This window comes from Apostichopus japonicus, chromosome 22 (genome assembly GCF_037975245.1).
Source record: "Apostichopus japonicus isolate 1M-3 chromosome 22, ASM3797524v1, whole genome shotgun sequence".
NCBI classification, from domain to species: Eukaryota; Metazoa; Echinodermata; class Holothuroidea; order Aspidochirotida; family Stichopodidae; genus Apostichopus; species Apostichopus japonicus.
Window position 1 is genome coordinate 735448 of NC_092582.1, and position 15740 is coordinate 751187.

Sequence of the window (15740 nt, forward strand, 5' to 3'; positions counted from 1 at the left end):
AATAATACCGCCGTTACTATGATGTACTAATGAACGATGTACTGACTATACCGCCAGTTCAATGATGTACTGATATATGATGTACTAATGATACCGCCAGTACTTTGATGTACTGGTGTATGATTTATTATGTATTAATGATACCGCCAGTACTATGATGTATGATGTATTGTGCACTAATGTATGATGTCCTAATGATACAGCCAGTACAATGATGTACTAATGTATGATATATTATGTACTAATGCTACCGCCAGTACTATGATGTACTGATGTATGATGTATTGTGCACTAATGTATGATGTACTAATGATACAGCCAGTACAATGATGTACTAATGTATGGTATATTATGTACTAATGATACTACTAGTACCATTATGTACTAATGTATTATGTACTAATGATACCGCCGTTACTATGATGTACTAATGAACGATGTACTGACTATACAGCCAGTTCAATGATGTACTGTTATATGATGTACTAATGATACAGCCAGTACAATGATGTACTAATGTATGATGTACTAATAATACCGCCAGTTCAATGATGTACTTATATAAGATGTACTCATGATATCGCCAGCTCTATGATGTACTGGTGTATGATTTATGATGTACTTATGATACCACTAGTACCATGATGTACTGATGTATTATGTACTAATAATACCGCCGTTACTATGATGTACTAATGAACGATGTACTGACTATACCGCCATTTTAATGATGTATGATTTATGATGTATTAATGATACCGCCAGTACTATGATACAATTTGATGGGCATCCCATTCTACTTTGACTTTGAGTTTCTTTTCTTCATTTTTCAATGTGAAAATGAAAAATGCTTTTACAGAAAATAAACCAAGCCATAATTTTAAGTAAATTCGCTATATCCATAGAGAATTCCGTGGAAAACGAAAACAAACATAAATATTTCACATCATATGAAATTCAAGATAAAGATCTGACCTTTTCTATAGGTTTTTGATCGAGATTTTCATTAAAACTGTATGTGTAACTTAAGTTACTGGTTCTCTGTGTTTGTGTCTCATGATTCATGATTGAGATGTTTATTAAGATATCTACATCACGAAAAGCATTATCAACAACGATAATGCTCTATACTATTAACGAAACCCAGTTTAAAAGTTAATTCTCAAATGTGTGTTGTGCTTGCATTTCTTCAATTAATGCAAATGAAATATAACGTGACCATTGACTTTTTGTTCTGAGGGTCTGCGTGTGGCAAATCGGCCCTGCCGTTTGGAGGGAATGTTTGACACAAAATTGAAATGAAATATCAATTGAAATTATACCACGAGACCTTGATTTTTTAGACTTCGACATTCCCATTACACCTATAAAGGTAACATGCTAATTCAAATTTTTTTGGAGTTATAGCAAGAAATGACTATTTTACTTAATTAAACATCTGACCTAGAACTTTGACCTTTCGTTCTCAGAGTCTGCAAGACAGATTTTCTTACCATACGATACCATCCTACCACGTTTGAAGAAAATCGGCTGAGAGAATGCGAAGGATCTTTTGAAATCAAATTGCACAAACTTCCACATTTGAGCTTCAACCACGTGAGGTTTGACGTCAGTTACCATAGTAATCGCATATGTGTATTGCAATTTGACCACTGAACTTTGAAATTTCTTTATGAGGGTCTGCATTACACAAGATCCCATCAATGTGCTACCTTTTTCTTCCCCACTGGAGTTATAACAAGAATACTATTTTTTTGCCAAAAAAAGAGAAGCCGTTTTGGTGTTGTTGACACAAAGTTACCGATGTAATAGACATAGGCTACACACGGGACAAAACGTTTTTTATCCCTCCAAGTTCCACTAGTATTGATGCCTGGTCATTATCCGTCACACTACGCGGGTGACCCTCCGAAACTCGTTACTCAGGGACATTACCATTTCCATAGAAAATGTTCAAAACTTGTTGGGTTAGTGCCTGGATAGGTTTAGAATCTGCGTTACTAATGACGTCATAGGGCTTAAGATGAGAGATCAAAAGTACTATAACAAAAAACAGCATTTCTCGTTACTCAGGGACATTAACATTTCCATAGAAAATGTGCTATGGCAATAGACTAAACCAACCAATATATCATCCTCTCTACGGGCGTGACGACATAACTAATTTGGGTGTGTTGGGGTATGTGTGTGAACGAAAAAGGTGTGTCACGAACTTCTAAACAATATCTTTCTGATTGACTTCAAATTTGGTGGGTGTGGACATGGGCATTTGATGATCCGCCTCTGTGACTTATGACGTCATTGCGTTAAATGTCATGGGTCAAATAACCAAAAACATCATTTTAGCCATTACGTGTGTACGAAAATGCACACACCTATGTAATATATCAGACTCAGCAAGATTGCAACGAATTTATTCATACAGAAAACGTGTTTCGTAAACTGCTCATTAACTTTAAATCCGATGAACTTCAAACTTGTTGGGTGAGTGCCTCGATAGGTTGTAGAACATGCGTTACTAACGCCGTCATAGGGCTTAAGATGAGAGTTCAAAAGTAGTATAACAAAAAACAGCATTTTTGCCCACACCTATACCAAAGTAACAATATGGACAAACCTATCTTACTACAGTACATTACTCGATTTTAAACGCCAAAGGTCATGTGATCAAAGGATGTCAAATGTTTAGTTTGGTTAAATGTGTGCGAAAACGTGCTTTGGAACTACTCCTTAAACATGGAGTCTATGGGAGTCAAACTAGAGATGTAGTATCCCCATTGAAATATTACGTTCAGGGTCAAAGTTCAAATAACCCAAAACAGCAATTTGGCAATTACGCGAATACTGCAATGAGCAGGCAACCGAACTGAACAAATCAATGTAGGATATTTACATTGCATTAGCTAATGTAAACACCAAATGTCACATAGTTAGTGGAGGCCGATGAAAGTCAAGTCATCAAAGGTGGCCAAATTGTTTTTTACATTCAGAAGTGCCAGAAATTGCCCGAAAATGACCGGTATATTAGATTTCGGTGGTTGGTTTTCATTGCTAAAATTATACGGACTCCTAGCTAATTTGCCCCATATTCAGAACATGATAATAATCTCATTAAATTCTGTTGAAATTTTTCGAGAAGCTATGTTTGTTTCCAAGAAATACACATTTGAAGTTTTGATAAATCTAGGAAACTCATTAAATATGTGCAAACTATGGTTATGACCTTAACAAGTGAACCCCTAATTACAAGCCTATATATCATTTGAATAATGTGATGTTCCTCTTTTCAAAGAAGACAATACAATTTTTCTCAAAATCGCCTTAGGCTGTGTTCAGTGTCTTTGAAGGAAGGTGGTTAAAACAAAGGGATAACATAACATAAAATTAGGCAGTCATTCCATCTACACCATGAATGTGCATAATTAGCTAATTTGTATGCATTAAACTAGAATTGGAAAAATACCTATAAAGTGGACAATTTTTTGATGGATTTTGATGGGAGTTGAAGCTATTTTCATTATTTCTAATGCCAATTATAGTGATTAGGACAACATTGTTCATAGGTGTCCGTATATCTTCAACAAAATTGCTTCAAATTTAACTTTGTTGAAGGATAACTTGTTCTTTTGACTATTGTGCACGTGCCAAAATAGCATATATATCTGAAAGTGACATACATACGAGAATTAATGACTATTTGAATTAGATGTTTTAATAAATGTTAAAGCATACTGTTCATATACCCACATTTATGATGGATGAAATCTGCAACTCGATGGATTGCCTACTTTCCGTTTCTTTGGAAGAAAATTCTTAGTGCCTTGATATGGACGCTATATGTTGGTTAAAATGAATATACTGGTTGAATTAAGCAATCACACGTAATACACCTGAAGCTAAACAGAGACGGATTGAGGCAATCCCTCATTACTTGGGAGGAGGTAGTGGATGAGTTCAATCACAAATATAACACGGTAGTTCAATTCCTACCTTGTGAGCAGCTGACCGGTAAGCCTGACCATAGCCCGTTTTGTTCACATGTACGTTCTTGATCTCCAGCCACGTTTGTGTAACCAGCATTACACTGGTAAGTCGCAACAGTACCCACTGTTCTTGTTTCTGAATCATAAGTGACCTGTCCATTGGCGGGTGTATTTAAAATGCCACAATTCACTTCTGTACTGCGTTCGCAAACTGGTGGATTTCCAGACCATTGTTTATGGCTTAGACAAGTCCTAGTTGCATTGCCCACCAAACTGTAACCATGGTTACAGGTATATGTGGCAATCGCATCTATGGTTCTTGTCATAGGATCTACAGAACTGCTGCCATTTAAAATAGGCGGGATGCTAGGACATTCTATGTGGAAAAGAAAAAGATGTTAATGTCATGTTTCAGGTATAAACTTCAATATGTTGGTTAAGAATCTTAACGTAAATTAAATGTATATACACATTTCATTACTATATGAATAGTGGTTTTCTTGAATTTTTCTTTTGTCCAGAAAGAAATATTTAGGTGTTTCTCCGCTAAGGAGATCTCCAGTTCATTTTGTCCATAGCTTTTTACCGAACTTTACGCACGCCGTAGCCCTTACGGTTACATCTCTATGTTCCGACGTCTCTATGTTCCGACGTCTCTATGTTCCGACGTCTTTATGTTCCGATGTCTCTATGTTCCGACAATTTTTTTTGGACTCTTAAATTTTTTTGACCAACATTTTTTCGGACCCATTTTTTCGGAGCCAATTTTTTTCGGAGCCAATTTTTGTTCACCCAATTTTTTTTGCGGACCCAATATTTTTTTGGTCCTCATTTTTTCGGACCCAAATTTTGGGACCCATTTTTTCGGACCCAATTTGTTGGTACCCCATGTATTTTTGGAGACTCATTATTTTTGGACCCCCACTTTTCGGACCATGGGGTGGGGACTGACGTTGGTGTTAGGGGTCGCAGGTCCCGGTGGTACACTTTTAGGGCCTGACTGTCCTTTGCTCCTAATTAGGGGTCAGGAAAAAATTGTTCAGAAATCATGTTGGTCTAAATTTTTGGGTCCGAAAAATTTTGGCCCAAAATAATTGGGGTCCCAAATAACATTGTTCAGAAAAAAATGGGTCCGAAAACATGTTGGTAAAAAATTTGGATGCAAAAAATTGGGTCCGAAAATGTTGGTCCAAGAAATGGGGTCCGAAAAAAAAATTGGGTCACAAAAAAATGGGTCCGAAAAAAATGTGGTCAAAAAAATTAGAGTCCAACAAATTGTCGGAACATAGAGACTTCGGAACATAGAGACGTCGGAATATGGAGACGTCGGAACATAGGGATGTCACCGCCCTTACAGACGCTACTATCTTAATGGGTGACATAGGGCATTGCCTCCTATTGATTCATTTCTTTCCCACCTCAAGTCTCTCCTTGGTATCTAGCGAAAAGGTATATTGGAATGATAACCGCCAACGATGATTTCAATGTAAACGGCAATGCCCTCCCAAAAAGTGAACATACAAAGGCATTTTAGGTTTACGCAAAATAGTTATTAAGATATTATATTAACATTGAAACTTATCTAGCAAAATCATTAAATATATAGTTAGTTAGTCATTGCTTTTGTCGGTTACATGTAAAGAAAAGGAACTAGTGCATAGTTCATTATTGTATGGTAAGATTTCAAGTTTATATTTGTGACTTGAGAATATAAATTATATTCTTACAGTGTCTCAGAATGTTGTTAACATGTCGATCAAGGTCGCTTAGTGAGCACGCGAAGGAATGCTGTTGCCTGCAGTGTTTCCACTATACTAAATGCCACTCGCAGTTCCACTGTAAGGCGTCGCTACATATGGAACAATGCCAACTGACTTGTTTTGACTGATCCATTGGTATTGACTAATGCTCCGGAAATCATTAGTAAATCTTAAAGTCGGCTCTCGGATAAGATGTCCTTACTTACTTTTCTTGAGGCAGCTTGCACCACAGCGGCCATCACATTCACACTCCCTGTTCTGTTTCCTACAGGTTCCATCTGATCTGCATGGTCTTTCACAAGGCCGTCCTGCGGCGACTTCATCACGTACGTAACATTCCTGCGCTATTGAACGAGAAGAGGAATCTTATTTTGACGTATCCCCCAATTCCCCAATTCCACAAAATACGTTTTAACCACTGAAATTTATAATCTAGTGATAATTTCGAACAAATTGATGGAAACACTTTAGATTTTATCAAATCCCCTAACCTATGATGATTGACAAGGGCTCAACAATATTTCCGTAGGGAGGGAAGGTGGGGGGGGGGGGCTAAAGATGTTATGACGTCCTCGTGTAGTAGTCTAATGGGAGGGTAGGAGTTTTGTTAAGATATAAAGTGGTGATATATTTTTCAACGTTTGTAAGAATGTGAAATGAGCACTTTCACCTTTCTTCATGGGGAGCGGTCAGTCCAAGGGGGTGTTGAGAAATTTGATTGATTTGGTGCTTAGATCAAAACTGATCCAATATTAAGTAATTTATAAATTAAATATCAACTGATTAGGTTGTACTGCACAGCATTTTTTGGAGTGCGTTTGTAATATTCTATCAGTCGGTAGGGTGGGCATGAATCACCATTTCATACTCTCTGTTACCCCCCTCCCCATCCCATCTTATACGCGTACACACACACACACGCCCTAGAATTATAAGTGATTTCACCCCTGTATGATGATCGATTATAGATCATTTTTTATAGGGACTTAATTCCGATCCACATTGAGTTCAACACTCATGACGTCACAATTCTTCAATTTTTTATTAACATTCGGGCATACTTTCGTTGAGTAGCAACATTAATAGTTGTATATGAGCGCAATTATTACATCACTTTACAAAATGAAATCAACTAAGACCAAGTCCATTTTTACCTCACCATTTCTTTCGAATGATACCTCACCATTTATACCTCACCATTCTTTCTAATGATACCTCACCATTTATACCTCACCATTTCTTTCTAATGATACCTCACCATTCATAACTTACCATTTATACCTCACCATTTCTTTCTAATGATACCTCACCATTTCTACCTCACCATTTCTTTCTAATGATACCTCACCATATATTCCTAACTATTTCTTTCTAATGATACCTCACCATTGATACCTCACCAGTTCTTTCTAATGATACCTCACCATTGATATCTCACCATTTCTTTGTTCTGCCTGGGTTTATAATGTGCATTTTTAAGTATTTTCACAACATGATAGAAGTTTTACTTTGGCAAGATGTTGAACTGGTTTCACCTGCCGTTTACGTCACAGTATTAGTATAAACAAGACACATGCCCAACTATGCAAACACACACAGGTTGGCTTACAGATTTAAAATCTACTGATATCTTTGCAATGTCTGTAAATGGAAAGGTTTACTATAAGGTGGGTATTGTTAAAGATATGTTGTATTAAATATATATCTTACCATATATTTCTTGGATATTCCCAAGGATGACCACAAGTAATAGCAGTTGTAGCGTCCACTTTACAATCATTGTAGCCAGCGGCGTTCACGAAATGTATTATTCAATGCGGTGAAATGCTGTGCATAGAGTGTCAACTTTCTTTTGAAGAAATACAGAGTGATTTCCTTTGAACACGCTTTACTAATGTTTCCGAGATTTCCGGACGTCAATTGGTTATTGGCGGAATGCCATATGTATCAAAATTGTCTTAAACAATAAAAGCATGTCCAAAATAATATGAGAGTGTCGAAAAATTATATGAACATGTGGAATGTTACTGCTAACTTCATTCTTGTAGCGAACATTTTGGGGTTTGAATTCACACCATTTTTTGCAAAATGTCCAGAATAATATTAGCATGTCCAAAATATTATAAGCATGTCCAATTTTTTTAAAACATGTCCAAACTAATATAAGTATGTCCAAAAATAGTATTAGAGTGTCGAAAAATTATATGAATATGACGAATGTAACTGCTAACTTCAACTTTGTAATAACCATTTAGGCGTTGAAGTTACGCCATATGTTCCAATATCGAACTTGTTATTTTGGTGTGCTGAAACAAATACAGCATATGAAGCGAAAAGTGAGACATTGTGCAGTTCACCCATTACCCTCTCAATGTATGAGTTTATATTTCAATGATATTTCGGTCGAGAATGATATTATTTTCAAAAAAAGATGTGAGGTGAGTTGTTTCGAGGCGCGAGTGGTCAACCGGCCCTAGGGTGCTGTGACAATTGGTGAGTTACCAAGAATCATTGTGTCCAACACAACATTTGGCGTAAAAAAGCGCCAAAATGTTCACTACAAAATTGAAGTTAGCAGTTAAGTTCGACCCACTTGTATTACTTTTCGATACTCTTTCAATATTTTGGACATGCTCATATAATCTTTCGATACTCTAACATTAGTTAAGACATGCTCATATTATTTTTGGACATACTTATATTAGTTCCGACATGTTTATATCAATTTGGATATACTCATATTGTTTTGGACATTTTTGAAACATATGGCATTTTTTGTATGGTTTCCTCATCACTGCTGCACCTGGGATGACCTGTTTGCCCCGATCAAGAGTTTATTTCACAATGTTATTATTTTATGATTTTACAAGGTACAGTACTTGTGATATCAATCGTCGTTAGTTTTACAGTTCGTTACAAGAGGAAAACCACAGCCATAGAGCGAACAGCGGAACAGAGGGAAGACTTAAATTGCCCTAACGTTATTAATTGGTCAAATCTACATTTGTTGTGTCTACTTTAGGAACCTGGGCAGAACTGTGTTCTAACAAATACCATAGGCTGGTTCTCCAATCTATTCTCTGCGCATACAAATGCTTCAACGTTTGAGCATAACGAGCTGGCTTCATGAAAGCGATTGGCTGTAAGTTGGGTGCAAACGTGGGCCCTACAAATAAGAGGGACGGTGCTATTAGTGCCATTGGTGAGCTTCAAAACATTCTGGTACTAAGCAAGTTACATTCTACTGGTTTAAACAGAACTATGTACCAATCAAAACTAGTTGATACAAACCTTAGCCGTATGAATACAACAGCATGAGAACATTTCTTGGGTGTGAGGACGCGTACAAAGCCTTAGCCATCAGTCCAACTCTTGCATTAGTATCTAAACTAGGTTTTCAAAATGCCCTGAATACACACCGTATGGCCTACATGTCAATAAGGGTTAGTATATGTCCATGTGTAGGAGAAACGTCAACTATGCTAGCATACCAGTGGACCTATCCTATGTATTGTGGGAAGATAATCGATTAAGAGCATTATAATATTGTCATACTCCCCAACGTGTTTGATGCAGCAAATATGTTATATAATAACGCGTGTTCGATTAATATCATATTTCCGATACTTAAGTTAATGGAAAACCAACTGTATCTACACTTTAATATCACTTGGAAAGAAATTACCTGGCTACCACGTCTTTGTACTCTCAGATGAAAACAAGGATTTAAGCCCACTCAATGAAGTGGACGTTAAGGAAAATGTACAGTACTTCAAACGTAGTGGGTGTATGACGTACTTCCGGAATTATGACCTCATATATGACGGTCATATGTAAAGTTTGGAATGAGAACTTCAACTACTTCTATTTTCATTTGTAGTGGAAAGAATTCGAAAACTGAGATCGATAGCAGAGTGAAAGTAAGATGCACATAAGAAATATATACGACAATAAGTCAGTGGTCTAAAATATAGTTAGAGCTTTAAGAGACTCAAGAAAGAACAAAAATTTGATCGACATCAGTAAAGTTTTGTTTTTAAGTATGTCAGACGAGTGTTGAAGTAATTAGAGTGTGTTTCTATACATCGTTTCACGTTAGAAAAGACAGGTACTTCCCCGAGCTTCCACCGGGAGTAATAAATCTCAAATATTGGATTATGCACTTCCTGTTACAGGACATCAGTTATAATGGGAAACATCTACCAATACGGATGTCCCTGGCATTAGTTTTACATCATGTTAGAAAGTCACATGTGTCCTATACGTTACTTAGCAGCTGTAAATATAACAACAGAAAGAAAGTGATTGCACAGTAACGTGCAAAATCATCTCGGAAAAATGAAGACACACAGATCCGAAATATGAAAATAATGACAGAAAAAAAGTGGCTGTCATTCTATCAAAAATATTGATAGATTGGTTGGGCTTGGCAGAGTCGAGCACAAAGGGAGGGGCGGGGGGGGGGGGCGATGCCCTCATCTATTGTTAGTCGTAATGGTTCAGTCAGATGTTTTATTCTGCCGGGGAAGAAAAGGACAGGTGAATCTTCCCCCTTCACCTCCCCTTTTTTATCCTCACAAAAAGTATTTATTTTGACTAGCCTACTTCTATAGACCTAACTCGTAGTTGGGAGGGAGAGTTGATCCTACGCAGCACCTCTTCTTTGTTAAATACTTTCACATCTGGCCTTCCCAAGGGAGATACGTTGGTAATGTAACTTGGAGATGCAAGCATCGATAATTCTGATGGGGTGCAGGAGTACACTGCAATAGTTATTCAAGGGGCTAACAATGGCAAATAACTCCCGAAGCTACAGTATTTTAAGATAAATGTCTCCTCATGGCAAAGTAAAAAAAAATCGGCGTCCAGCTTATGACAAGAAAATGCCCAAATTTTGAACGCCGATGGGTCAAAATACCGTATTTTGTACGCTGATTGGTCAAGATACCAACCACTCGAATCCTGCGCTAACTTTTCATTGTTTGCTACAGTCGCACTCGGCTTCCTAGGCACAAGTTACTACTTTTAGTCAGTTTACCACCGTTTGTTTCGCACGCGTCGGTCAACTGAGCTACTATCATTTCTACACGCCTAACAGTGGCGCATCCGGGATATCTGTGAAGACATATATCGGTAGATATCGCAAAACTGAGCGGTGTATCATTAAGACGATAAACAGAAGCGTATCGCGTTAAAATAATTAAACTTTGTTATAATCAAGGTATACCTTTTTAGCTAATTAAGTCAATAAATTCTGTTAATAGGGAGGCCGAATGTCTTTTTATTAAGTCTTCAAGGAAATAAAACAGAAATTACTTATGTAGTCTATGTATAATTTGGTAGATGGACTAACGTCCTTTTTTCTTAGAATGTAGGCCTAATGTCTCCCTGTCAGAAGCGGATCATTGAGTAAGACCCTTTACTTAAGTAATATCAGTACCACTTCACTTACTACCTCTCTGGTCCTATATATATTTCAAGTTCTCAATAGATTTGAATTTTTGAGGTGAAAAGTCGCACTTTCAAGGCACAACTGGAAATACCGATAAACGTAACATGGGAGGGAAAAAAAATTACCGCTTAGAGTAGCAATTCAAAATTTAGTTTCAGTTTTTTTTCAGTTTTTTCTTGTAAAAAACCCAAACTTTGAGGATTTTTCATTTCAAAATAAGGCAAAACACCCCTTGATTTTTTATTTTTTTTTTACAAACAAAGTGGTACTATGTCTCTTCCAAAAAAAAATGATCAGATTTTTTTCAGCATGACGCGTTTTGTTATTGGCCGTCAAAGACGACCTCTTTTGTACATCGGAGCAACTTAACAACTGCATAAATTAATATTGAGAACAGCTAGAACCCTGAAATTTGTTTAAGTGAAAGAATTGTATACTTGTAATTAAAGTATAAAACCCTGACAGCTCTAATATGGTTACTTTGGTAAAAATTGGCATCAAAAACCCTACCTCATGCTGAATCGCAGCATAAAAAAGCAACTTTAGAGTTGCACAACTTGCAAACATATTAAAGGAAAGCATTGTCACTATTATTTTGTAATGTTTGTAATAGACATATTAACTTCTGAAAGAATCAAGTACCCTGAAGCAATAGTTTAGGAGCAATTCATCACTAAAAATAGCACATTTTTAAAATATTTTGACACTTTTAAGTTGACATAACTCTACAAGACAATATTTTTGTAGCCTATTGTTTTGCGTTCCTGTTATATGGGATAGACTCTATGGGCATCTGTAATAGAAAGGTAGAAGAATGTTTAATTTCTGATGCCAAAATGCCATGGAGGCGACAAATTGCGGAATTTCAAAGTGTGATAAATCGGCCAATTGTAAAGCAATGCAACTGAAATTTTCAGAATATGCTTATTTTTATGGTGGTCCAATTATACACAAAATTTGGGATTTTTTTGAGAGGCTGCAGCAACAGCCATCCGTGATTTGACATGGAATGACTCTATATTAACACTGCTGCTGCAAAACAGTTCTTGCGAGTTGCGAGAAGCCAGCAAAGGTAAAGAAGATCATCTCAACACCACTTTCCAGGACATTATTTTCAAAGAAGCAGACCTTTCCTCTCTTAGACATGCCAACTTTGTCTTTAATATTCTGTATTTCTACATCTCTCTTATTCCCAAACAAGATCAAAAGACAATTTTGCCTTTCTGGCTGAAAATAACTTTATTTCTTATGTCCACAAAAAGAAATCAAGTCTTCAAGAGTTCAGAAACTACACATCTTTCACTAGCTATAGCTTAAATATACGTCACAAACTCATATGAAGCCAGCTCTCTATGTATAAGTGGTACAAGGTAATGATCAAATCAAATCTTACAAACCATAATACCCCAAAATGCTCAAGTATGTTACATGACTACAAAGTGCACCCAGTTGGGACCCTTTTTTCTATACTGTACTTTCATGTCCCGCTTTCATAGCACTCGTATTGTCAGTATGAGCAGTATGAATATCATGTTTCTATCAGATCAAGGTTAGGAACTGTTTGCTCTGTCGATACGAGTGCTTTGAAGCATCATATGGGAGGACAGTGTAGAGAGGTAATAGCATTACAATCGGAGTAAGGTTAGGAACTGTTTGTACTGTCAAAACGAGTGCTTTGAAGCATGACATTAGAGGACAGTTTAGAGAGGTAATAGCATTGGGAAATTATCTCAACTGCTTGTAAAGTGACATTGAGCATCAATATGTTAGAGGGAGTGCCTCTATCTGTCGTCTGCAGAACTATGTTGTTGAATTTGAGGAAAGTCTCCTACATTATCATTCTTGATTAGATGGAAAGAAATATGTTCTTTGTGGTAACATTTCTCAGCAGCAAAGTTGACCGCCGAGATCGTGCTTTGTCTTAATACATGATCTTTGAAGCTTCGTCCTAAGGAGTTATTTAACAAAATAGGTTTGTTCGGATGATTTGTTACTTTTAGTTTTGTGTGATAAGGGAAATATGTTTGTTCGTTTGTTCATTCATGGTTGAATAAAACCCTGATTTGGAAAAAAAGGCAACATTTTTTATTATTTTTATTATCAATGTATCGGTAATGCGGTAATTTCTTAGTTTAGCATGCTGGATACCTTTTAAATTGAATAAGAGTATACAATAGCAGTGCTTAAACTACATGAAGAAAATGTTTAGAGCTAACGTTCTCTAAATCAGAGATTAAGTAAAGGTGTTGTAAAACACTCACCTCAGATCTTATAATTCGGATCAGGCCGTCTAGTGAACTTAAATGAAAAATTGCCGGTCCTCCAGTAGGCCTACACCAAAAATACACACAGTAAGCTACACCGTCGCCTAGTCCAAGCTTAGATCGGTGGCTTAAGAATCTTTACGCCAAGCCGTGGTTGGAACTTCTCGAAGGTGGCGCGAAGTAGTAGTAGTAGTAGTACTGTAGGGCGCCTAAGCGTACTATCTTATGAACAGCAACCGTGCTAGGCTACGCTGATAAACAATAACACCTGCGACACGGACCGGAGGTGATCGTTAGGCCACTTAGTCCAGTGAAAAGAGCTCGCGGAGCAGTTATTAACACGAGCGGGCAATGTCCGAACAAATATAGATAATAAGGGCTGAAGTTCCCGAGGTAAAGATATGTGTGTAGAGCTGAAATTAAGCAAATTAATATTGGTCAGCTGATACTGGTAATAGTAATAATCCACATGTCTCGGAGGTCTGAAGCTAAGATCACGCATGTAGTCCTGGCAAGTCCCTTAATGTATTTTCCAAAAGGGGCAACCCGTCACAGAAAGTTTAGACATCCGGAGATGAGGGTGCAAGGTAATAAAACTTGCTACAAATGTTCAGTTTCTCATAGCTACTGACATAACGTGCCGCAGCAGTTACTTGATTTAGCTTCTTTTTTTTCCTGCGCATAAAGTCTGGCTAGGTCACTTCTTATGATCCATCATACCTCCAATGCATTTGTATTGCTGTCAAAATTCTGTACAATTTTGGCCAAGACCAAATATTATAGTGACCTTTTTGTTAATTAAGTTGTTTTATGCAAGTCGCATTTGAACCCCTGCTCCTTATGCAACCCTTTCGAGAGGTGACGTGTCTTATAATAGACGCTCTTTGATTCCAATCACAAGGCCCTTGGCTGATGTGAGAAGTGTTTGTGTTTTGTTCCATGTAACTTCCTCTCTTGGGGCAATATCCCTTTAACAGGTCGTAGTATTGGTTATTGATTTCCAATGGAAAGTCGGGGGTCTTTCCTATTTTAGCTAGTCATTTGTGTATAAAATTTCAGAGTATATTCTCATAACAATTTATGGAAGATGGGAAAAGTAATAATTTTTCATTAGACCTTTCAAAGTTGTTATATATGTTGTCATTTCTTCAATAAAATACCATTGCTAATTTTTGATGTCCAATAATGCAACTTCTCCAACTAACATGAGATTATGATGAAGCACTGAAATAGGAACAGAAAAATACCCAAACTTATGACCTCACAATTTCATTGCTTACAGAAAAGGGAACACCTCGTAAACCTGCAAGCAGCTGGGAAGATAATGCCGAAGAACCGCCCTTTACAGTATCCGAACATCATAGTTTGGTAAGTTAAGAGTGCAACCGCAGTCTACTCTTCAAGCGCCATTTTGGCACTTGCATGATAATTTCCTTTCTGCCCTGGCTGCAGTCAAGCCTTGTAGATGATCGGAGTCCAATATCCGCCAGGCCGAGTCTGAAACAAGTCGCTGTTCAAGGCACCACTAGTCTGAACTATCATCTCGATGATGCTAATAACGACCATACAACGGTCCCCGACATTTTCCAATGACATACAAGGTTTCCAGATAAACTATACACAGTAGAAATGATTCATGTCGCTGGAAGATTTGTTCTAAAAATAGTTATATTACTCTTTTACTTTCAAATCACAATATTTTATGTCAAAACATTAATATTTGACGTTGACTTCATTATCACACTTTAGGTGTTTCATCTCGACATTTCGCATTTATCTCAATATTTTTAATTCGACGTTTCATCTCGCAATGTGAAGCTTTCGTCCCAAAATTCTACGTTTTATCATATTACTGCCCTTATTGTTGGCTGTCAATCTCCTTGCTACCATGTCAATCATACCTCTTCCTTTTCACTTAGTCCCTCCCCCCCCCCTTTCCCTCCCTTGTTCAATGTCCTGCCACCTAAATATTTTCTTAAATGGTATTCGTTATGTTTATCTAATATGCAATTAAACTATACATTTATACACAGTGGAGGTCTTCCGGGAAATGAGGGTCTCCTATAGGGTGTCCATTCACCTTCCTGGCACTTCATATAGCGTGAACCTCTCTGCTCGTAGCCTTCAGGACACTTGACATGAATATATCCCCCGTTCCTCGTCAATGTGCCGACTAATTCGCGTAAAGGAATTACTTGAACCGTCCTCTCGTCTTCGTTTACATCCCCATAGGGCAAATCCGTTGAATCGCAAGATCCTTAAGAAATGGAAAGCGTGTTTT

The 15740-nt window shown here is 37.2% G+C and overlaps 2 protein-coding genes across 19 annotated transcripts in view; both read right to left on the minus strand.

The window, feature by feature from the left end:
* Window positions 1–7592, minus strand: part of LOC139964065 (protein lev-9-like) — a 79962-nt gene extending 72370 nt beyond the window's left edge. Inside the window, exons 1-3 of the mRNA XM_071965420.1 lie at window positions 7454–7592; window positions 5950–6087; window positions 3991–4359 (exon numbers count right to left, since the gene is read on the minus strand). Coding sequence (XP_071821521.1) covers window positions 3991–4359; window positions 5950–6087; window positions 7454–7523 — 577 coding nt within the window. The 5' untranslated portion in view covers window positions 7524–7592. The remainder of the gene's footprint in view (window positions 1–3990; window positions 4360–5949; window positions 6088–7453) is intronic.
* The window catches only part of LOC139964060 (sushi, von Willebrand factor type A, EGF and pentraxin domain-containing protein 1-like), a 495975-nt gene that overhangs the window by 209072 nt on the left and 271163 nt on the right, over window positions 1–15740 (minus strand). The window lies entirely within an intron of this gene.